This window comes from Apodemus sylvaticus, chromosome 4 (assembly GCF_947179515.1).
Source record: "Apodemus sylvaticus chromosome 4, mApoSyl1.1, whole genome shotgun sequence".
Taxonomy (NCBI): domain Eukaryota; kingdom Metazoa; phylum Chordata; class Mammalia; order Rodentia; family Muridae; genus Apodemus; species Apodemus sylvaticus.
Window position 1 is genome coordinate 108,928,342 of NC_067475.1, and position 24,339 is coordinate 108,952,680.

The window sequence follows — 24,339 nt, forward strand, 5'->3', positions numbered from 1 at the left end:
CCAGCCAAGACGTAGAAACTAGAGAAGTATGGCTTCTCTTGGAATCCATTTACCAATTAGCCAATCTCATTCCAAAATGATGTATCTCTTACATAATACACTTAAAATTGAGATATCATAAATATTATATCTCAAGTAAATACACCACTGACTTAAAATACCAATTCGTGCCATTTGCTACTGACTAGCTAGCGATGTCAATGTCACCGCGAAGGGAATTACAGAAGGAAAAAGAAGTCAGAATTAAATTCAAGGTCAGAAACAACATGGTAACAAAGCAGTTCTTTCTAGATTCACATGGTGGTGCGTGGGGGGCCCCACCAGCATCTCTGGAACGGACCACTTACCTGAAGGATGCGCTTGATGTGCTGCCTTTGCAGGTTGTCCCCCTCGGTACACTCCTTAATGCCGTGAGGATAGCAGATAAGCTGCAGCAGCTTCTGTGCTTGCATGTTGGAAAGCACGGGGTCCAGTATCAGCTCTTTGTCTGTACACAGTCGCTCTGGCTCCTTTAAGCAGTGTTCTCCTACCCACTCCTAAAAACAAGCCGGCAGTTAGACGGCACACACCGATTCTACCTGACCATTGATTATATGCTCATGACTAGTGTCAGTTGCTCAGCTCGGGTTATTTATTGAATATGGATAATCCCATGGTCCATATTAGCTGTGTTAGATCAAACTCAGACAAAGGCACCCAGATACAGTGTGCTGCTTTTCTAGGTATCACATTATTATTTACTTTCAAACAGATAAAAGGGTGTTTCGTTGTTTGTTTGTTTTGGATACTGGCACTGTAGGGGAGGCCGGAAGCATCCTATAGGGCTTGGAGCAGAGCCTCTTGGGAGGCTAAACCTGTGCTCAGAGTTGGGGGCTGATACACAATTGCCATCAATAACTGTGGAGCTGGCTAAACTGACCACAGTCAAAACCAATCTAAGCAACCATGCATTTAATACAAGCCACAAAAATATGTGATGAACACCATTTTTAAAAGTAAAAGATATTTGAAAGTATAGAAAGATAAATAGAAAACATAGAAACCAGTCATCTGAGCTGAGCCAGTCAGGAAGAAGGTGACAGGTGGGGACAGGTTACTGTGTGTACTTTTGTGTGAGCTTTTGCACGCATGCTATCATACAAACATTAGATGGGAACAACAACAAAACAACACCCAAAAAACAAAAGCAAAACAAAACACAACAAAACAAAGCAAATAAAAGGGATTCTAATTTTAAAGAAGGAACATGTTCACCATGAAACAACTGTAAAAAATATTTTCTTTTATTTTTCCATTTCTCTCTTTCTGCAAATAATGTTTGAATGCATAATCTTAAACCCTTCCAAGAAATGAAACTGCAAACCAATCCTGAGGTCTCCCAGGGACCCCTTTCCTAGCGGTATATGCATAACAACTCTGAAACCATGTTAGGTGCTGTATGGGGACAAGGCTGTTATCTTTCAAGAATGAAATTACTAATAAGAAATGGGAGAATGTAAGATACAACTTTAAAGGATTAGATTAGAACTAGAATTATCAATATGAATTTATAATTACACACACACACACACACACACACACACACTCTCTCTCTCTCTCTCTCTGTCTGCTGGGAGAACTTAGAAACAGGACGCTCTACAGCAGTGGGGATTTATAACCCAGACCTTGTTTTCTTTTATAGTGCATGTGTGCATGCATATATGTGTGCATACACACTGAACATGGTAGATGATACCCATGTGTGAATGTGTGTAGAGGCCAGAGGTTGATGTCTGGTATCTTCTTAGATCATTGTCTACCTTATATTACCTAGAAAGCATCTCTTAGATGAACCCAGTGCTGGGATTGCAGGTGGGCTGATTGCCCCCAAGTACATGCATGAATTATAGAGATCTCAATTCTAGGCTTTGTGCTTGCACAGCAAGCACATTACCACTGATCTATCCCTCAGCTGTCAGGCTCTGCTTTCTGAGTGCCAGTCTCATAATAGACAGCAATGGAACTCCTTAGAATGGCTGACTATAATTATGAGGCAAGTAATATGGGAGATGGGCAAAGTAAGGCACTAGTTCTCTAAAACTAGGCTAGAAATATCCCAATTATAACAAATGGTACACGTACATAACTAGATAAATAAATACAAATGAATGATTACATAAGAAGGGCAAGGTCTTTGTAGAACATAAACTGATCCTGTAGAGGAACAGGAGGAACCAAGGAGGAAAGCACAATATTCTGCAGCCATCACAGTAAAGACTGGTTTTAGACAAGAATTTCAATGGATACTTATCAGGAATGGAGTGTGTAATGAGAATCTTCCCGAGGATTTCCAGTTCATTGGAAACAAAGCACCTAACACTCTAGTGGATCCCGTATCATCAAAGCAAGCATCATCAATAGAGCAAATGAGTACTGTGTGTGAACAGTGGTGGTTACTGGAATAATACAGTTCCACCTCTGAATCCTACCCCACTCCAATGATCTGAAGTTAATCTCTAGCACTCTAACAGCACTAGAATAAACCAGAAACCCCCTATAGATGAGGAAAAGATCATTGCACCGAAGTTTAAATTATTATTTTTATTAACTAAACTTTGGTTATGACAAGAAATGAAAACATAAATATACAGAAGTAAAGCAGAGAACCAAAAAGAGATGGTACCAATACTATTATCTACTTTTCAAAAACTGCTAAGAAAACATACAAAATGTGCAAAATTAGTGAATCTATATAAAGGATATACTAGAAGTCTTCATTATTGCAACCTTTTAACAAATCTGGAATTGGTGGGGGGTGGGGCAAAAAAGGACCACTTAAATACAATAATAAAAAAATAAATAGTGGACAGCTGGTCCCAAAGAACAGGTACATATTCAAAGTAGAAGCCATCTGAAATCAAATGAGTACCTGCTGGCAGATTGTCCTCAGTACGTATCTAGCGTATTCTCTCAGATTGGCAGTTTCTATGGAAATACTTTTCCCATAGGATTTTGAGTTCTGCGAAGTGGCCCAGGCATCCTCAGCATTCCCATCGCGTCGTAAACCCCTCATGCTGAACTCGTCATTCTTTAACGTGTTGACATTGTTACTGCCGATTTTAGCATCTCCTAAATAACAGAATCACAAAAGGAAAATCACAGACATTCAAAATATTGCCCTAAATATGCAATAAGCAAATCAGGCTAGGTTTCAGGGAATCAAGAGGTGTGAATGGTGTTATTTCTGCATAGCCAGTTGTCCAGCGACAGAAAGGGCAGAACAAGAAATACATGAAAGGAAACAAAACCATTGGGTGTGGAGAAAAGTCAAAGTCAAGATTCATTCCTTCTTTTTGGTCTACAGAATTTAATATTCTTTTGCTAGCCTTGAAAGGGCCACTGTGAATGACATTTAATAACCCAAACAGATTGCTCTCACCAAAACATCAGACATGATTGTACTCAAGTTTATCTGAGTTAGAGACAAGGAAGAAAATGGGTTACCCGCCATTCTAGGAGTCCCATTTCCATTTCTTCTCTTATACTGACTTATTTTCTACCCATAGGTCAAGAGAAAAGTTTTGCCTTAGCCCACCTTACTATCAACGTCTTTACACGAGAGATTTATTTCCCTGGGGATGGAAAAGGGCAATGCATACTAAGAAGGCTCTGGAGAGCAGAGCTCTCTGCACATATCCTGTGTTTTCCACCTTCCCCCATATAGCATCCAGTTTGGACCTTACCTGACCTATCTCTAATACACTGAGTAAGGAAGGTATTTGTCTCCCCAAAACACTGAGAAGGGTATACTTGGATGAAATAAAAATCTCTAGCCATGTAAGATAAAAAAAAAAAAAAAGAAAAGAAAAAGAAAAAAGAAAAAAGAAAAAGAAAGAAAAAAGAAAGAAAAAAAATAGGGGGCTGAAGAGATGGCTCATTGGTTAAGAAAGGTCCTGAGTTCAAATCCCAGCAACCACATGGTGGCTCATAGCCATCCATAATGAAATCTGATGCCCTCTTCTGGAGTATCTGAAGACAGCTCAATGTACTTACATATAATAAATAAAAATAAATAAATCTTTAAAAAATAAAGAAAAGAAAAGAAGTGAGAGATAATTTGATAATGAAATTGCCAGACAGCAGCTAAGACTTCAAACTTTTGCCTGCATACCTGTAGACATCAAAACAAGCTTTGACAAGACAATTTCCTGAAACCAGCAGCTGACTTTGTGGAATAAAAGCAAGCCCAGGTCAATGCAAAAAAACACAAGCAAACAAAAAAAACCCCAACCAAAACAAACAAACAAACAAACAAACAAACAAACAAAAGCAGAGTACACTTTGTATTGGCCAACAGTTTCGGGGCGTGGGGCTTGCTGTGGAGTGTGGCTGATATAAATAACATTGTATTGGAGAAAACTGAAAAGATTTGTATATTCTTTTTCATGTATATTCTTTAAACTGAATTTTAATAGGCTGTTTTATGAACACTGTTATTCTTTGCCATCCACAAATAACATGTGTCAAGCAAGTTACAGCTATATTCTTATTTGTGTTAGCTAAGGCTCACCTAAACAGAAACCTGTCTATTCAGTAATTCTGTTTAAATCATGAACTACTTTATAAAATGATGTGGCAACTCTTTGCTTGGTTAAGGCCAAAACAAGGTACCCAAAGTTTAAAGTAGGCAATCCTAGAGTTCCCCTAATCATTCAAATCCTTTATGGTTTACATAAAAATATCCTGAGGTGTTACCCTGCCCATTAATAGAGGCAGTACTATCACTCTCGTTAAATATGTGCAAATAAGAATGTAGAGGGAACCTCAGGCACCGTGTATTAGAGGAGAAGCCAGTGACCCTCCTGCTGATCATCAGCAATGCGAGCATCATGGCGGATCCACCTGCTTCATGAAAACAGCACAGTAGAGAATACAAACTTGTTCAGAGTCATGGCAGAAGGAGAAACACAAGTTAAAATCCAGGGTTTCTGAGGTTTGGTACCTGGAGTATAATCTGGCTGAAACATAAAGCTTTTATTAAACATATGAAGGGAATTTCTGTCAGTAAATGAAGGCAAAACAATCCTGTGGGTCCCAGGCCCTTATTTACATCAGAATGAAGAAGCAATTATAACCGAACTGGAAGTCCTTATATTACAGTTCTCACCATAGTCACCGTAGCTAAGAGGCAGAATCCTTGAAGCTGCCATTTCTTGGGCTTAGGGAAAGCCAACCAATATTTTTTTTCAGGACAAACAAGCAAGCAAACGAAAAATGTTTCCATTAACGTTGCTTAGAATTTACAGTGCGTATAAATTATTTTGCCTCCACTTCTGGTGACTAGCCAAGAAAGTAAAGGCCAAGAGTCTTACCAAGCATCATAATTGCCTTTAGGACAGCAAAAACAGCTCCCACTTCTATGCTGTTGTGAGCTGCAGCTAAGAGGTGTCTATCACAAGATGATCTTATTCCAGGGAAAGGTTTGCCTATAAAAACAACAACAAACCTTCAGTGGCATCTTCCTTGTCGTTAACCATCTTCTGCAATCATCTGCAGTCAGTAAGACTTTTCAGTGGTTGTCTGTGGGCCCTTAATTGACATGTTTGCATTAATTGACGCTCCAGAGAATCATTAAGAAACACTGCCAGTATTCTTACTTAACCTTTTCTTTTTAATTATTATTAAGACAACATTTCTGTTCCTCAAAGAGATGTGGTCCAAAGATTAGTAGGATTCCCACACAGATGCATCCATCTCTATATGGAAATGATATAGCACAGGACTTCACGAATACCCTCCATTGCTTCAGGAAAAATAAATAAATGAGTCGTCATCCTCTTAAGCTGAGATGGCATGGCTCAGAATCAACACAGGGTATACAAGAGGCTGAGGCTTCCCACCAGCACACTATTTCCTAAGAGCCCAGGCATTTTTATTGTTTATTAATTCCTCATTTTTATTTCCCAATATATCCTCATATTACATCATGGAAGGTGCTGACAGCCCTTCCAGTGGCATGATCTCACTCCTCCGTCATGTGCAGATCAAGCCCATGAAAATCAGGGAGGAAATTACACACCGGACAGCTCACTTGGTCACAGTAGAACTAAAAGTGCCAAATGAAATCCAAAGCAGAGCTTTCTCTGGAGGTCAGCTCACCTGTTGCCTGTGGGAAAAAGCAGGCCTGAGGGGCTCTGAAGAGGTGAAGCAGGAGGCGGCAGGTCATTCTTGCCCCGGGCTCTGCATCCGCATCTCCACAAGCTGGAAAGAGGAGAGGTTTTAAACCGAGCTTCCTCACAGACGCCACAACAAGCTTCTCAAGTTTGCTACTAGTAAAATTTCTACAGTACATTAAATAACCCTCCTGTTTAGTAAGACCATTCGTTATATCTTTCCGAAGACCCTTCATGCTGTCTTACACCGTGTATAAAGCAAGAGCAGTTTCCTGTCCCAGAATTTTCCTGTCCCAATGTCTCTGCATAAATCAACTACTGCAGCTCTACCATCTCTTCCAGGAACTATGCTATCCCACCACGCACACATCCTTAAAAATGGTCCTTTCTCTGTACTTAAATGGTCACACGTGACTACCAACCAGCAAACGATTGCAAACTCAGCTCAGGATGGCGCTTACCTGCTGCTAGGAGAGAGGGCAGTGCGACATGCTGCACGACATCTTCCAGGGAGAAACACTGCCGTGCTATCAGGATAGCAATGAAAGTAGCTAAGGAGTCATGGAAGGAAAGGTCACTCACCTTTAAGAAAAACATTGACAGGTTTTAATACCCAGCATCCTTTAATGTGGTATCAAAGACCACTACCTAAGAGAATACCAGCACTACCCATAAGATCTCAAGTCTCCAGATGAGCCAGCAGAGGGAAAACACTTGCCTTTATCTTGCTAGGCCTGTTGCTACTATGATAAGACAAAGCATGTTTACTCATGTTCTAGTGTTCTCGGTAGATGTTAACCTTTTACCTATCAGTTGCATGTGCATGCAACTGAGAGAAGACAACTCGAGAGCAAAATTGAGATGCTACTAAACGGTGTATCGTAACTGACACTTGCCAATGGAATACATATGCCATTTATGGGGAAGGCAGGAAGAGGGGGGGCAAGGCCTCTAGCAGGAAAACAGGACCCACTAACACTTGAACTTTCTTTCCTGTCACAACTAATGCAAGAATATTCATTTTAAAAGAGCTCAGAAAGTTTTCAATTGGCTGCTAAATTTAAAAATGAAAGATGAGAGAAAGGAAGGAAAGAAAAATTAATTCTTCTACACACCTACTACAATAGCAAGCCGCCTAGGGATTGGTACTGGGTACAGCAAGTCACAAATATATATTTCAGAAAAAAAAATAACTTAGGTCTTTGTTGGTGTGGAAAAGCAGCCTGTTACTAATGTATTTTGCACAAATAATATCTTAATCCGTGAAGTGCAGGTAAGGAGGCAGACCTGTCCATTCAGCACAGAAGCAGCAGAAACAGGAAATAAGCCTTCAGCTTTACGATTGTCAAGTTTCTTTAATACCATATACATATCTCTGACAAAGATCACCCCAAGAAATGATAAAGGCATAAATGGATGGAGAATTTACATAGATGTTTAAGGAATGCATATATCTATATCTATCTATCTATCTATCTATCTATCTATCTATACCTATACCTAAACCTACACCAATACCTTATCTACATCATGAATGCAATATGGAAAATCAGGAAGTCATGGTATATTTGGGCAATCATCCCATCACTCTACAGGCATAGCCTGATTATTCTGAATATTCTGACTCTACAAATGGATTTTATTATTTAAATCACCAAGATCTGTACACTTAGACTTAAATAGATACTGGTTCTCTTCATGTATGAAATGTTTTATGTACTGTGATGAGGGATCCATGCTGGAAAAAACAAAGTAGCCGAGACAGTTCACATTCAAAACCTTAGCTACTGAAAATCAGACAACAGGGAACACACTGGAATTTCTTCTGCTACTTCTGTTTTGTTTTATTTTAATTAATTGAATTCATGGTAATGACATCACTCTTGGAAATAGAAAAATATGTTGCTACATTAAAGTTTAATTAGGTAGTAAAAGATTAAACTATTTGGGCAGTGGTGGCACATGCCTTTAATCCCAGCACTTGGGAGGCAGAGGCAGATGGATTTCTGAGTTTGAGGCCAGCTTGGTCTACAGAGTGACAGCCAGGGCTATACAGAGAAACCCTGTCTCAAATAAATAAATAAATAAATAAATAAATAAATAAATAAATAAATAAATAAATAAATAAAGGCATGAGTCACCACAGCCCAGCTCATTAAAAAAAAAAAAAGATTAAACTATTAACTTAGTAATTGATAAATTAAGGAAACTCACATCCACGGTGCAGAGGACATCATTAAACCCCCACACATGATTTGAGGAACAGCAAAGAGCCTTCAGAACTCCCAGCCACTCCGAACTCAGAACTGTACAGCAAGCAGTTAGCTCAGAGGAGAAATTGGCTATGTCATTTATCCTAGGGGTGGGGAAAAGAGATAGCAGAAAGTGACTTGGCACAAATAAGAAATGATTAGACCTAACCCTCAAGAGACTGGAGGCCCCAGGGAGTTTAGAGGTCTGGTGGGGTTGGGGGAGGGGAGACATCCTCATGAAGACAGGGGGGAAAGGGAGGAGGTATGGGGTGTGGAACCAACAGAGGGTAGACCAGGAGGGGAATAAAATCTGGAGTTAAAAAAAAAAAAGATTTAATAAAAAGAAAAAATGTATGAAAAAAAAACAAAATGATTACACATGGCTTGTTTACTGAATACATATTCATTATCATTAAGCATCACTTAGGATTTAAGGATATAATAAATACCCCCTTGTATCTATACAAGGTGTAATTATATATAGCCACAAATAATTATAAGAAGTGAATTAGCATATTTTTGACTATGAATAAACCCTGTCCACATTTTACATTTTATAGGAATCAAAAGTTAAGGACGCAAGGCTGGGGATATTCTGTGCACAAGATCCTGGAGTCAGTCAGTAATACCGCCAGGATAAATGGTTAAAGACATTATGTAATGTAGTGAGGCCCAAGTACACTTTATATCAAAAGATAGCATTGTTTTTAAAATTGTATATGCTTTTCAAAATGGATCACCAATTAAAAAATATCTACAGCCAGACCAAGAACCCCAAAGCCATGATCTCCCAGGGTAAGTATTTAGTTAGGATATAGTGGGGTAGAATCAGAAACTACTGAGGAAAGCCAGAGCAACCCATCCTCGCTTGCTCACTGCGCACTGGGGTGAAGCAGCTCACCGGCCGGCATCCTGGTGTCCCATGCACACGTTCATGAGGGTGTTGCACACAAAGCTGTACCGATTGGCGGCGTTGTCACTGAGGATCTTGCCCAGCATTGAATAATTGATGCTTCTTGCTGAGGGATTCTCAATAAAATCCATCATAAAGTCTGGATCCCAGCGTAGGTTGGAATTTGCAGGCATTACATTATTATATATGGTCTGTTTCACTTTTGAACAGGCACTACTAAGGTTAGAAAAACACAGTTATAAAAGGAAAAAACACAAAAACAAAAAGAACAAAACAACCAAGAAAATCACTTCACTTATAGACATGCTAATTGGCAACTACTCTAAGACTCTCCTACTATTAGGAATATCAAAATCTTTGTAAACCAGCATTGACACAACATCTGAGATAGAATAATTGCTTAATGAAGAGATTTTTAATTTATAGCCAGAAACAAAAGTCAATGTATTTACTGAGTCTTCTAATGACTGTTTCTTTCTTAAGAGTAGTTGTAAAATGGTATAACCTAAAAATAAAAAATGGATCCAATTACACACGAGGAAAAATTTAGTGTTTTAATTCTGACTGTAAACCCTAAACCCTACTCCTTTGGGTGTAGTATGCCCAGTAATAGCCACTTTGCTGAGGTCACTGTGGGCTCTACTGTGGGACAAGTGGAGGAAGAACTCTGGCATCTGTGTGGCTCGTGCTCTCCACGGGGAATACAGATCACACATTCTATAGTGTGAAGAAACTGTTGCAGCATGCCTAAAAAGCGCTTGAAAATAGAGAGGGCTGTAAGTTCCCACCTAGCTCTCCCTGTATTTCAAGTCTTCCTGTGAAACAAGCAATCATGTTTTAAGGACTGAGTATTTTCAGTGGGCAACATCTGAACAGATAGGGAATACTAGAAGTAAGAGAAATTAGAATGTATTCTACACTGTTTCTCTGCGACAAGACAAGCAACGGCGCGATCCCGAGCTCTGATTCCATATGAGCCCGGCTGCTCTTGCTCTCTTGCTGCGGACGGTAAGCCCATAAGCAGCACCGCATTTCCTGCTCAAGAGCTCTACTATGTAGTACAGTCTTGTGGACCAACGTCCTGGCAGATAAAGGTTCTGTTATTAGGGTGACACACAGATCTACTAAACCATAGAAGCTTTTCTTCTTTGCCTTAACTTTTGAGATCTACTCCACTCTGCTGTCAAATTCCGACTTTTCTGGAGAGCCTCTCTGGCTGGACATCCTGTCTTCTCTAAACTCTGACTCTCTGCACCTTTCCTTCCTAGACTTCTTCTCTTCTTTACCATACTTCTCAAGAGGAGCTTCTGTGTTTTGATAAGATGCTGGCTGCCATTGAGAGTATGTTCTCATCCTTCCCACTCTGCTGCCCACACGTGGGGAATTGAGCCAAGAATCCAGGCATGTTCCTGCTGCAAGTGTGTGTCTCAGGAAAACCCAACAGCCAGAGCAATGAAAGCAAGGCTTGCCTTGAAGACAGAAAACTTGTTTTAAATCCGGCCTTCACCATATGTCAAAAATGATCAGGAACATCGTTTGTGGCTAAGCAGACTCACTCTACTTCCCAGAATAAGGACAATTCAAAACGTTAATGAAAAAACTAGCACAGTTTTGTGGCACCGAGGAGCTCAGGCAGCAAGAGAGAGGGTTAGTGTTATGTTTTCCCCAAATTTCCTCCCTAAACCATTTTACAGTGATTTAGATAAGACTATTACAACTTTTAATGACTAATGTACTAACCGAAATCTCGTAGCTTCTTTGTAAATGTTTTTCCTAGCCTACAGGCTTCTGACTACACACTATTCCCAGAGAGCCACGTTTCTTTTCTGTTTGTCGAGGAGCGGGCACTCATTATCTGTGAAGCCTGCCCTCCTGGTGTCAAGAGCACCTTAGTCCACTGATAATCACATCAAAATAAATCCTCGGCACTTAATGAACTCACTTAGCCCACCTGGCCTACACTGTAGGAATAATACAGGCTATCCACCATTAAAATCGGGGCTGTTGCAAAAAGCCTCTCTTTGGGAAATGTAAACTGAAAATTCAAAATGAAGCCAAAGAAGAAAATGAAGTATTTTTGTTGTTACATCAAATATTTTATGAAGGACTATTTTAAATCAAATGTTTTTTTTTCATTTTAAACATTTTGGTTTTATTTATTAATGCCACTAATATTTCACCAACAGCCGTGCAACAGTGTAACAGTGGTGTGGACAAATTGTTTTTTGTGTAAAATATAATATTGTCCTATCTTCAAATTTTTGGGATAAAAGACATAAAAATATAAGCTCTCAGGAGATTTGCATCCCAGAGAGGAGCCAAACCACAAGTAAATATATGATGTATACAGAGCAGCCAATTCTGGGTTTGCGGAATGACTGACTGAGAATGGGTTGTCACTGAACACAAGGTTGTCAGCGAGCGGGGCCACAGACACTTTATAAGGGCAATGAAGCCAATGAGAAGGACTCTGCAAGGCGGGCAAAGCAAGAGACCCCTGTGACGGCCATGACTGGGGTATTGAAAAGAGGTCAAATGTGATCCATTCCTGGAAGTCAGAGCTCACAGCATTTCTAAGCAAACGGAACACAGAGCAAGGAGGAGCAGAAGAAACCATGACTAACATGTTTTCTGGGTTGTAATACCCTCTGCCACATTATTTCCTTCTGTAATTCCCCAACAGGCACTTAATAACTGGCACCTACAATGCTAAGCAACAAATGAAAGCAACTGGGGGCTCTACTTAGACAGTTAACAAAGTAGAAACACAAATGAAGAAGTAAGCTTGCAGAGAGCTCTGAAAGAACGTTACAAGTGAGGAGAAAGCAAAGGCAAAATACAGAATGTTTGTACTCAAGAAACTGCAACCATAGTTACACAAACAATGCCTACTAACAGGAGACCCTAACTTCTGCAAAAATTAATTTGGTATGAATTCTGAGTCAGAGTTCTGAGAAGATAAAAGTACAAAGTTTATAATGCTAAAAAACTTTTGGGCTTGCTTTAAAAATGTTCCTCAAGCGACCCAACTAATTGACAGGAGTAAAATTCTTGGCAGGAGAATGGGCGCATGTAAAGGCTTCATAGCCAACAGGTCTGCTGCATATCTAACAGCACTGTCTCGGAATCAACACACGTACTCCTGTGTCATGCTGTGAACATCAGGATTTATCACACTGTAACCCAGTTAAGTAAAAACAGGCCAGCAAATAACTGCTTTTATTTCGTGTTGGTCAAATGACATTTAGAGAACTGCTAACCTTCCATTAAAAGCTCATCCACACATGAGGGAATGATTTGCTAAAGAATAAAAACTATTTTAAAAAGAGAAGAAATAAACGTTAAAATACCAGGTTGGGAGGTGGTATAAAATTAAGGGTATATAACCTTAAACAGTCACTAGGAAGGAGGAAGATTTGCAACTTCGTGAAGCAGAAAGAATGTGGAAGCCAAAGTGGCAGGCAAAGCCTGCTAAAAAGGCGAGACAGGAAAAAAGGCGACATGCCACAAAAGCATTGTGAGGCTTTTAAATTCTATTTTTAAATAAAAATATAAACTTATGCCAGATTTTTATCATGACTTCAATGCGGCCTATCTAAAACTTCTAAAAGAATATGAAGTCTTAAATAAGAGACCAGTTCACGGGCGGTGTGCAACTTGTCACCCCAAATCACTGTTATCTACATACTAAAAAAACAATCCTGCAATCACATACCTGTACTTACTGTCACTACATACTTTAGGATCTGTCTAAATAAGCCTTGAGTCGATCAAACACTTCAGATGGGCTTAGGTTAGTACACAGGATATAAACCAGTAACAAACGGAGGTGTCATCATGATGGAGGTGTAATCATGTCTGTGGGGTTGGTTTTTGTTTTTTTGTATTTTTTGTCTTTTACTTTTTCCTGCTCACCTAAAAAGGTCTCCAAACTTGCTCCTGAGGTGGCTGCAGGACACATAGAGGTCGTAGAGGTAGGCCAAGATGCATCTTTCCGGGGAAGAACATTCTGAGGGGTTCACAACATGCTTCACCACACCACACAGCCTGCAGGCAGATACAGGAATAAAAAAGGCTTTGCTTGACAGGATGTGAATAATAAATTGTTTAATGTCTACCTAGTACTTACAAATATGTATCAGACATAAACAGAAGCCTGATGGCTCATAAAAATATGAAGTTATTAAATATAAACTTTTGTTACACTGAATATTAGAAAAGCTAAAAAAAAAAACCCTCAGAAATATCACTCAAAAGAAACATACATAATGAAATGAATTCTTCACACTATGATTAACAATTAAACTTCATCACTTAAGCTGCTCTTACTAGAAAAAAGGAAAGGCTGGGCAGAGAAGTTTAAGTCAATACAAAGTTTCACAACGTCTATCTGTTGACAGAGATTGCTGAGTTCACTAGTTTGGAAAGAAATAATTCTTCAGTGCAGGACATCTGCTGAATTTGATGAAGTCATGGTTTGGAATCCCATTCCTCTTGTTTGTATTAACTACAGACAAATTTATCTTACATGAGAAGATAAAAATCCATTCTCTGTAGAAGCATACTTTATAATAATGCCTTCCTTTCAAGAGTACCAACACTACAGCCATTTTCCTCCCTTCAAAACCATGGACTCCTCTATCCATACAGGATGGCCGTCATAGAAAGCAACACCTGTGGTCCATCTATACATGTCTGACTCTATCACCACCCTGTATCTGACATAGGATTCCATAATCATTCCACCCCTATGTCACAAATGACTGAGACCCTGAAAAGAGTTTAATAATAATCCTCCATCTCGCCACCATCACTGCACAAAGAAGGCTATTAGGTGAAGGAACCTGAACAGAGAGAGGAAAGGGGAGATTGGGAACATAGTGGACCACTCTCCACCATTCAGAAGGTGGTAGTCTTCAGTGTTCAGGCCCACTAGGGATAGGCATTCTCAAGCATTAGAGATGGATGCCAGGAAAATAAGGAACGGCAGTGCAGTATCCCAGGTAGTCTGTAGGAATGTCACCTGATGGGGGCATTTGGTGATTAAAAAAGAAGGACAACATGGTATGTTTGTCCTTCTGGGTCTGGGATGCCTCACTCAGGAGGATTTGTGTTGTTATTCCATCCATTTGCCTACAAATTTTATGATGTCATTTTTTCCCCCAACAGCTAAGTAACACTTTATTGTGTAAATGTACCAAGTTTTCTTTATCTAGTCTTTGGTCAAGGGACATCCAGGTTATTTCCAGTATCTGACTATTGTGAAGAAAGCCACAATGAACACAGCTGAGCAAGTGTCCTTGCGGTAGAATGGAGAATCTTTTGGACATCTGTCCAGAAGTGATATAGCTGGGTCTTGAGGTAGATTCTGAGAAGTCACCACAGTGACTTCCATAGTGGCTATACAAGTTTGTGCTCCCACCAGCAATGGATAGGCGATTCCCCTTGCTCTGCACCTTACCAGCACGTGTAATGTCACATGTATTTTTACTGTAGTGATTCTGAATCTCTGGGTCATTTTGTTTTGTATTTCCCTGAAGACTAAGTATATTGTACATTTTTTTAAGTGTTTCTCAGTCATTTGACATTCCTCTGTTGAAAATTCTGTTTAGAATATATCCCATTTTTAAACTGGTTTATTTGGTTTGTTGATGTTTACTTTCTTGAGTTCCTTTACATATTTTGGATATAACCTCTCTGTTAGATAGGGAGTAGGTGAAAATCTTTTCCTATTCTGTAAGCTGCTGTGTTGTCCCATTGAGGTATGTACTCACTTATAAGTGGATATTAGGTATAAAGTAAAAGATAATCATGCTATAATGCACAGGCCCAGAGAGGCTAAGTAACGAGGAGGGATACATGGATCTCCCTGTGCAGGGGAAATAGAATAGATTTTGTAATGGACTGAGGGTAGATTGGCATGGGAACAGGAGGGATCAGGTGTGGGGGATGGAGTACTGGAAGAGAACACTGGGAAAGATAACTGTTACAGGGGATATTTGGGGGACAAGGTGGGAATCTAGTGCAATGAAAACTCCCTGGATTCTACAAGGGAGACCCCAGCAAAGACTCCTAGTAACAGGGGATATGGAGCCTGAACTGGTTATCTTCTGTAACCAGGCAAGGCATCCAGTGGCAGGACTGAGACACAACTCCGGCCACAAATCTTCCACCTACAATTTGTCCTGCCTACAAGATGTGCTGGGGTAAAGGTGACCCAGAACTTTTGGGAGTGGCCAACCAATGACTGGTCCAGTTTGAGACCCACTCTATGAGAAGCCTACACCTGAACTGCCTGGGTGGCCAGGAAGCAGAGGCTAGATAGCCCAGAGACCTAGGACAGAACCAAACACAACTGGAAAAAGGTAGCAGATGAGATGACTCCTAATGATATTCTGCTATAGACTGGAGCCCATCATAACTGTCATCAGAGAGGATTCATCCAGCAACTATTGGGAGCAGATATGGAGACCCACAGCCAGAAACTAGGAAGAACAACATGGGGAAGAAGAGGGAGGGGGAGAAAGAACAGTAGAAGCTAGAGTCAAGCCTACCACAAGAACATGGCCTACACAATCAACTAAGCAGTGTTCGTGAAGGCTGACAGAGACCGAACCAACAATTAGGGAGCCTGTACGGTCCCCTGCATATATGTCATGGTGTGTAACTTGGTGCTCTTGTAGGATTCCTTATAGTAGGAGTGTGTGTTATCTTGACTCTTTTGTCTCCTTTTGGGACCCATTTTCTCCTCCTGGACTACCTTGTTCAGTGGCAGTTCCTTAGCCTGACTTCATGAACTACAGCAGAAGGAGCCTTTGTCTATTAGACACACAGACAGACAGCTTTCGTTGATCAGAAAGAAGATGGCCAAGTTTCTGCAGTGTTGCAAGAATTATTTAGTGTCTGATTGTTTTTTTCAACTGTACACTGGAAATAGATGACCAGCTACTAGTATTCACTGCTTGCAGTAAGTTGTTGGGCAGCACAAACCAGAAGAGAGTTGTGCATGACCAGGAGATGGAGAGGAAGGCAGAAAGTAAACAGAAAAGAAACTGAACACACTTCCTCCATTTATATCTCTTTCTCACAAAATAGTTTTTGACAAAAACATTTTAGGTGTGTTTTCACTGAATATTTAATAAGGCATCTAAAATTTCAAAATATATGGTATCAAAACAACTTTGAATCAACAGTCTAAGCAAAAACTTTTCAGAACTCGCTACGATTTTTCTCCCAAATCCACTGTATTTCACTATGAATTCTACCTTTTAGGATTAGGAGAGAGAGAGAAAAAAAAAAGAACCAATGCTACTTATATACCCACCCTTCAAACACCTGGGCTGTCTGATCAGGATTTAGGATCAGGCAACTATGGTACCGCCTGAGAACGGCCACAATGCAGACGCACAGTCCTGTCGTGTAACTTCCTGCCAGGCTAGAAGACTTCAAGAGCAGCTCCGCTTCTACCACACTCAGTTCATTCAGCAGCTGCAGCAGAAGTGGGGTTTGGGAGTGAGGGAGGGTGAAGGGGAGGGAGGGAGGGGGACAGAGAGGAAAACTGTTCAGTGAAGCCCTAGTGCACACATCCTACATGCTCCGGAATCAGAAAGCAACCTAGCCTTCACTGGCCTTCACTTTTAAGCCCTGACTAATTTAAACAAATGTTTTTCTGTCCAGACACCAGCATGCACACAGTCAGGACATAGTCAGTACTGAAACAGTTACCAAAACTTTCTGATAGCCCAAAGCCCTGGACTAAGCTTTTAAAAAAACAACTCCATTCTTTTTTTTTTTCTTTTCATTCTTAATTTCTTTTCTTTTTTCTTTTTGGTGGTTGTGCTTCCTTTTTTCCTTTCCTTTGAATGTAACATTATTAATAACTATAATAGCTACTTTTTATTTTTAAAGCTTGAAGCAACTATATAATAGAAAAACATCAAGCCTAACATGTATTCATTAACACAAGGAATGAACGAACTAAATGAATCTGTGTAACTACAGAGGGACAAATGAAATTATAAGGAGTATTTTAGTAATCATTTATGCTTTTCACTGCTTAGCTCTACTACAGAGAATATAGTATTTCATTACTCCCAAAGCAAAATGATAAGGTAACAAAAAAAACAAAAAACAACAACTGACAACAAAAAAAACCATCCTTCAAGTACATATAGTTTTAAATAAGATGTGTATTACTAGCACCAATTATAGCTAAACAGGAAAACTATTAACCCAAAATGTCTCAAACACTTTAAAAAATACTAGGTGCTTAAAATAGTTTTGACGGAAGTAGCACATGTTCAAAGGCATGAAGTTCTGAGAGGCCAAAGAGAGTTGGGGCAGAGAAGAGATTAGGAAAAGATAATCAATGAGGATCAAGTGTGATTAAATAGGAGCGAGATATTCTCCTGTGCTGTAATACGGCAGGGTGGCTGCAGGAAGCAGGATGCACTGTACCCAGCAGACTTAGGGACAAGGACTCCTGATAGTATCTACCATCAGGAAGTGATGTTTGAGGAACAGGTATGTTTAACTTGCTTTAAGAATATACATAACATATACATGTTTTGAGGCATCATATGGTACCCCATAAAACTATATTTTTGCATATTTATGCAAGCTAAAAAAAAATAAGGGGTTTGAGGGATGACTCGGTAGCTCAGTAGCACTAGCTGCTCTCTCAGGCCCCAGGTTCACTACCCAGTACCACAGGGTGTCTCATAAACATCTGTGACTCCACTTCTAAGAGAGACAACCCTCTTTTGTACTCTGCAGGCACCGGGCACACACATAGTGCACATCTGCAGGCAAGACACCCAGGCACATAAAATAAAGCTAAATAAAATATTTTATATAAATGTAAGCCAGGTCACAAGCTTGCAACCTCAGGGGCTGAGTAGGGTGGTCACTCCAGATGGAAGGTTCAGACAAGCTCAACAATGTAGTGATACCCTGGTTTTTAAATCAATTAAAAAATATAAGGAAACAAGATAAATCTCTAGTGTCTGGTAGGTTTGGACTGCTTTCTTAAATGTGAGAAAGGCACAGTACGGTCTCTCTGACACCTGTATGGCGAAGTCAATCAGCCCATTGATGTTCAGCGCCGGCTCCATGAGATCAAAGATGAGCTGAACATGGTGAGCCAAAGGGAGGTGATAGGATGTTCCAGACGCAAAGCTTGTGATTTGTTCCAGCACATTGTTAGAGATCTGCTCAGACAAAAGCAAGGAGAGTCACACAACCCATAGTCCGGTGAGGCTTCAGCTAGATAGATTACTTTGATCGTTTTTACAGCAGCACATGGGAATTCATGGGATTCTACTTAGAAATTAGTATTTCTGCAGAAGTCAAATCATATACAAATCAACATTCTTATAAACATCATTTGAGAATTTCAATATAATCTACATACTGGTGACCCCAAAGGGAAAACACCCAAAAGTGTTAGTCATCAGACACTGCGATGTTTTATTTTTATTTATTTTGTTTTGTTTTGTTTTGTTTTTTGGATTTGGTTTTTTCGAGACAGGGTTTCTCTGTATAGCCCTGGCTGTCCTGGAGCTCACTCTGTAGACCAGGCTGGCCTCAAACTCAGAAATTCACCTGCCTCTGCCTCCCAGAGTACTGGGATTACAGGTGTGCGCCACCACCTCCGGGCTTAGACAATGAGATGCTAAATGAATAACAATGGATCTCTTCTTAATTTCACAGTATTTTAATGAAATCATCAAAAGGTTTCTCCTTCACCAATAGTGATGCTGGGACAGCATGTCATATAATAAGTACATTAGGAATTACCTTTATGTATTGCTAATTATTATAAAGCAAAAATTACTTACATAATAAAAGGAGATGTTGAAGGAAAGACCTAACACAAATGAAGATGGATATGCTTCCAAGTCTATAAGGGTCATTTATAAACATTAAGGCTGGAAGTACCCCGCTTGAGCTTTTAGGGAGTGGGAATAAGACAAACGCGGGACAAACAGCCCCGAATGGTACCTGAGATGTTAGCGGGACAAACAGCCCCGAATGGTACCTGAGATGTCACTTGATGCTGATCAAAGTATGAGAGGAGCTGGAGCTTCGTGAACACATTTTCCGGGCTTGGAAAAACTTCCTGCTTGTTCTTCCTGGCTTTCTGTCCTTCCTCCCCGGCTAAAGAAAAATGAGATGCGTTACTTCCCGTTTAAATCAATCTCTTCATATTTTTAAAGATTTTTTTGATGTGTGTATGTGTGTGCGCGCACGCTGGCATGTTTGTACGTGTGTGTATTGAGGCCAGAGGAAATCATCTGGTGTCATCCTTCAGGTGACATCACTACTGGAGTTACGTTCTCTGACTGTACTCTAGGACAGTCTCCTACTGGCTAAAACTCACCAGGTGAGCTAGCCTGGCTGTCTAAGGGACACAAGGGCTCTCTGCCTGTATCCATACCTCCACAGCAATGGGATTACAGCCACGCTTTACCATGCCCAGCTATATTTATGTGGATCTTGGACCGTTAACTGAGTTACCTCCATGTCCCGGCTTTTTACGGGTATTTTTTTTACTGAAGCATGGCATAAAGAGACGAAAGCAATATGCATTTTCACAAACAGAATGAGATCCAATCCATGAAATAACACCACAAAAGCCCACCTACCTGACACTAATCTCCTCTCCTATCCCAAGGGGACAAAGGTTTGGACGGCTTCCGTCATGGGTGGGTGGAAACTTTCACTCAACGTTATGTTTTAAGATTGGCTCATTATTTAGGTAATTTTAATGTGTACTAAATGTTAATGATTCTCACATTTATTCCAGTGTATGAAAATATGCCACTACTTATCAATTCTTGAAAATAGTGACTTGATTCTAGCTATCAACGTGTCTCGATAAGCATTCATCATTAAGTGATCTTAAAATTACAGGAATGAACTGCCATGGAGGGCGGGGAACACCAAAGCCCACTATTACTAAACAGGACATGTTAGAGGGTTGGGTTTTTTTTGTTTTTGTTTGTTTGTTTGTTTTTGTTTTTTGTTTTTTGGATTTGGTTTTTTCGAGACAGGGTTTCTCTGTATAGCCCTGGCTGTCCTGGAACTCACTCTGTAGACCAGACTGGCCTCGAACTCAGAAATCCACCTGCCTCTGCCTCCCAAGTGCTGGGATTACAGGTGTGTGCCACTACCGCCCAGCTTTATTATAGGCTTTTTAAAAATACAGATTACTTATCTATTTTGTGTTCATATTCATTCATCATGAAACACTTGGGGAAGCCAAAGAAAAAGTTGAGGGCATTCTCTCCTCCAGTAATCAAGGTCTGGTGATGAGGCCTGGTAGCAACTGACTGCCTTCTGAGCCATTCCTCTGACTCTTAGACTCACCTCTGTATTCTTATAAATCAGTTAAATATATGCATATTTACAGTTTGGCTTATTTGGGGGACAACTCTGGCTTTCTTGGGAGCAAAATTAAATTAATTAAAAGTCCTCTAGAAACAGGACTGCATCTATGTACATGCAAAGACAAATTCTTTTTTTTTTTTTTGTAAGGTGTTTGATAAAAACTGCTTTTATTAATTTATTAAATCTCCGGATAGGGCATTTGTTGACATTTGGTATTCGCAAAAGTGGAGGCTGGAGATGTACACCAGTTGACTAATGTGCTTGCTGAACATGCGCAAAGCCTTGCTTTCCATCTCCGATACCACATAAGCCACGTACAGTGGTGCATAACTGTAATCCCAGAATTTATGATCTGGAGACAGCAGGATCACATATTCAAGGTCATCCTTACCCAAAGAGAGTTCAAGTCAAGCCTGGATTACAGAAGACTTTGTCCAAAAATTGAGAGACCCCAAAAACCTAGACAGTTGACTCACTGAGTAGCCAACATAAAAGCTTCTCTGAGAATGAAAATCAGTGAACCATAAGCATTCTAGATTCCTGCCAGAATATAGCCTGTATGCACATAAATCCAAAATAACTGAAATATTTTTTTCCTAAAAGTAAAATACATTCATGATTCTGAAATCTTAAAAAAAAAAAAATACTGTGACACGTCTTTTATGGAGATTCACAAAGACAAATTCTAAATAAGAAGTCAAGGTTGGGTTACAGGACTTCTATGGCACTGCGTGCTAGCCAGTTAGAGGGAGCGAGCGCTGTGACTCAGCTTCATGTGGGAATTGTTAGTTCAGAAAACAGGTGTTTCTTATTTCTCTAGGAAGGCGTTAAGAAGTCAGCAAGATTCCAAGCTACTCCACATCAAAAGTGGAACTGCCTTTGAAAAATATGTCAGATACAAAATCAAAGTGAGTTGTCATGTTTCAGCTTGGTACAATGGATGGTGATACCCGAATCAACAAAGTAGTAAGAAGAACTGGCATTGGACAGCACAGTTAGCAAATGGCTGGCCCTGCAAGCGTGAGGCTCTAAGTGCAGATTCCAGAACCCATGTTAAAATTAAAAAAAATGCTAGGAGGGGTGACATCTGCTTGCAGTCACAGCCCGGGAGAAGCAGAGATGGGACAACTCATGCGACCTCGCTGAGATACAAGCCAATGAAAGACCATGTTTCAAGAAACAAACAACAGAGTGGAGGATACCAGAGGAATGATGCTTGAGATGTTTTCTGACCCTCACACCCGCCATCCACGCTTACATACGTTAAAGAAGTGCTGGCAAAACACGTGACAAAACTTCCCTTCTGTCGTTGGAATGCCTTTTCTTTCAGTATCTGTTTATTTGAGATACCCAAGTTTTGATTTAGCTTTCAATTCCCTATTATCGTTGCTCCAGAAGTGAAAGGGTGGACCTACTGTCTTGTGTTCATTAGTTACTAATTTAGTCTCCCATTGGGGCAAAACAAGCACAAAAGAGTTGAGAAGTAATTCTCTAGCTCAGAACTCCCAAGTGTATTTTTCTTTGCTCATTTGTGCAAACAGGTTCTATTACTGACACATGTAAGGTCAAAAAAGATCAACTGAAAAGACAGAACTGAGTCTTGCAACCTAGAAAGAAAAATACTGCTATTTAGTGGTGGCTTGAAATGAAAGATTTCAATGCTGTTTGTACAAGTAACAATACACCCTTAATATAAAGAGGGTTTTTCCCCCCTATTTTCTTGTTTTCCTGGCACGCACCAATGCTCTTCCAATACTTAATTTTTACATTACAATTTAAGCCTTTAAATTCTGAGCTGGCCTTCTAGATAGTGTTACGGTAAAGCTGACATGGAATTTCCATGTTTAACTGGAAATGCTGTTTAAGCTTTAAGTTCAGGGAGCAGAGGCAGCTCAGACTGACTGCTTAGCATGTACCCAGGCCTGAGTTCGACCCCAAGCAGCAGATAAACAGGCATGGTGGTGAGAGTACAGGATCCCAGCACAATGTGAGGCAGAAGCAGGAGGAAGAGACATTCAGGGTAATCCCTCAAATCCCAGCCTGCCTGGAAAACAGAAGACCCGTATCTGAAAGAGACAAAATATAGCAAAAGTCTCCTTGTTACAAATCCCCAAGGGGAAGGGCTGGTTCCAGAAGTGTCTTCAAATGCTCTTCAAAATTCTAATTTTCATTTTTCCAACAACAAAATATATGCTAGTCCAAGGGATTGTTTTCTTTTTTCCTTTCCAATCTTCATATTGCTGAGGGGTGTGTGTGTGTATGTGTGTGTGTGTGTACAAGTTTCCTTTAGCCTCAAGTACAGTTGGCTAGCTTCTTGTATATAAACAAAGTCTTAAATAATAACTTAAAATGAGAACTGTTTACCGAGTGGCTGAGCACTGTGGCTGAGCTTAAACAGAGGAAGATGCCAGTTCGAAGTGGGGGTTGTGTGACTGATACTTTAAACCCTGAACAATGAATATCTCTTTTGTAGCCCATACGGAAGAATGTCTACTTAAGGGGCTGGCACAAAGACAAAACAGACTAGTCTGGCATTAAAGCAAAACTGTGAAGGAAGGAAGGGAGGGAGGAAGCTGGACAGCAAGACTGCTTCTTTCCCCTTCCAACTTCCTTTGGTCTTTCGCCACCATAAATTTCAGAAATCTGCAAAAGCCCTCCTCACTACTTTAGATAAATTAAGTGTGATCCTTACAGGCACCAGCGCCTCCCACCCGCATTCCAACTCTGCAGACAGTGGCTTCAAATGCCCCTGGCTAGCTACTTGTGAGCCTCCCATAATCAGTCTTCTAGTGCAACTCATTTCCTGTTTTCTCTGAGAGAGAGAAACAGCACAGTGAGAGTTTTCTTAGACAGAGCAGTTTTTTTTTCAAGCTCAACAAGAAGCCAACAAAAGACAGTTTCATTTCCCTTTCTCTGCTCTTGGTCGTTTCTCCTGGCGCTGGTGTGTTACAAGGTCCTAACCAGGCAAGGGAAGGGAACCAGGGATAGAGATCACGAGGGCAACTTCCCCACTGTGTTCTCAAAGGCCCATCCGGCACACAGGAGCTCCAGAAAACCAGGCTGAAGCACAGATGGACAGCCCTTCTGCTGTGCTGGGGCGGGTTTACCCATGCTGTTGTTTCCACTTTTAGGAAAAACCTAGCATACACAAGCAAGCCCTAGTAATGCATCCTGTTAAAGTCATAGATATGGAAAGGTCCCTAGTGGTTTCTACTCAAGTGGAAAAGCAGCTGTGTACAAATGCAGCCCGTTCCTCCTCCCTGTGATTGAGAGCGGGAGAGCCATGGTGGCGCTAAGGTACAAAACCTGATGCCATGGGCCGGGCGGTGGTGGCGCACACCTTTAATCCCAGCACTTGGGAGGCAGAGGTAGGTGGATTTCTGAGTTCGAGGCCAGCCTGATCTACAAAGTGAGTTCCAGGATACCCAGGGCTACACAGAGAAACCCTGTCTCGAAAAAACCAAAAAAATAAAAATAAAGAAAAGAAAAAAGAAAACGATGGCATGTTTTAAACCATGACTATGACATGACGTAAACCTTAAAGAGAGTAATTAGGCAAGAATGAAGTAGATAATTATAGGACTTCAATTATGCAGCGTGATGACACAATACAAGGGCCAAGCTCTGAAAA

At 40.4% G+C, this 24,339-nt stretch overlaps 2 protein-coding genes across 11 annotated transcripts in view; one reads left to right on the forward strand and one right to left on the reverse strand.

The window, feature by feature from the left end:
* Med12l (mediator complex subunit 12L) overlaps positions 1-24,339 on the reverse strand; it is a 307,885-nt gene that overhangs the window by 49,991 nt on the left and 233,555 nt on the right. For 9 of the 10 annotated variants that reach the window (XR_007977519.1, XR_007977518.1, XM_052180453.1 and 6 more), the window contains 11 exons: positions 19,357-19,475; positions 18,383-18,526; positions 16,642-16,805; positions 13,233-13,364; positions 9,306-9,533; positions 8,367-8,508; positions 6,614-6,734; positions 6,139-6,240; positions 5,352-5,465; positions 2,909-3,108; positions 348-536 (listed from right to left, as the gene is read on the reverse strand). Coding sequence is in view for 8 of the 10 variants with exons in the window: in XM_052180453.1 (XP_052036413.1) it covers positions 348-536; positions 2,909-3,108; positions 5,352-5,465; positions 6,139-6,240; positions 6,614-6,734; positions 8,367-8,508; positions 9,306-9,533; positions 13,233-13,364; positions 16,642-16,805; positions 18,383-18,526; positions 19,357-19,475 (1,655 nt within the window). In the remaining 2 variants the exon portion in view is untranslated. The remainder of the gene's footprint in view (positions 1-347; positions 537-2,908; positions 3,109-5,351; positions 5,466-6,138; positions 6,241-6,613; positions 6,735-8,366; positions 8,509-9,305; positions 9,534-13,232; positions 13,365-16,641; positions 16,806-18,382; positions 18,527-19,356; positions 19,476-24,339) is intronic. The other variant, XM_052180454.1, reaches the window with a different exon arrangement.
* Positions 1-24,339, forward strand: part of P2ry12 (purinergic receptor P2Y12) — a 49,399-nt gene that overhangs the window by 6,471 nt on the left and 18,589 nt on the right. The gene's annotated exons all lie outside the window — the stretch shown is intronic.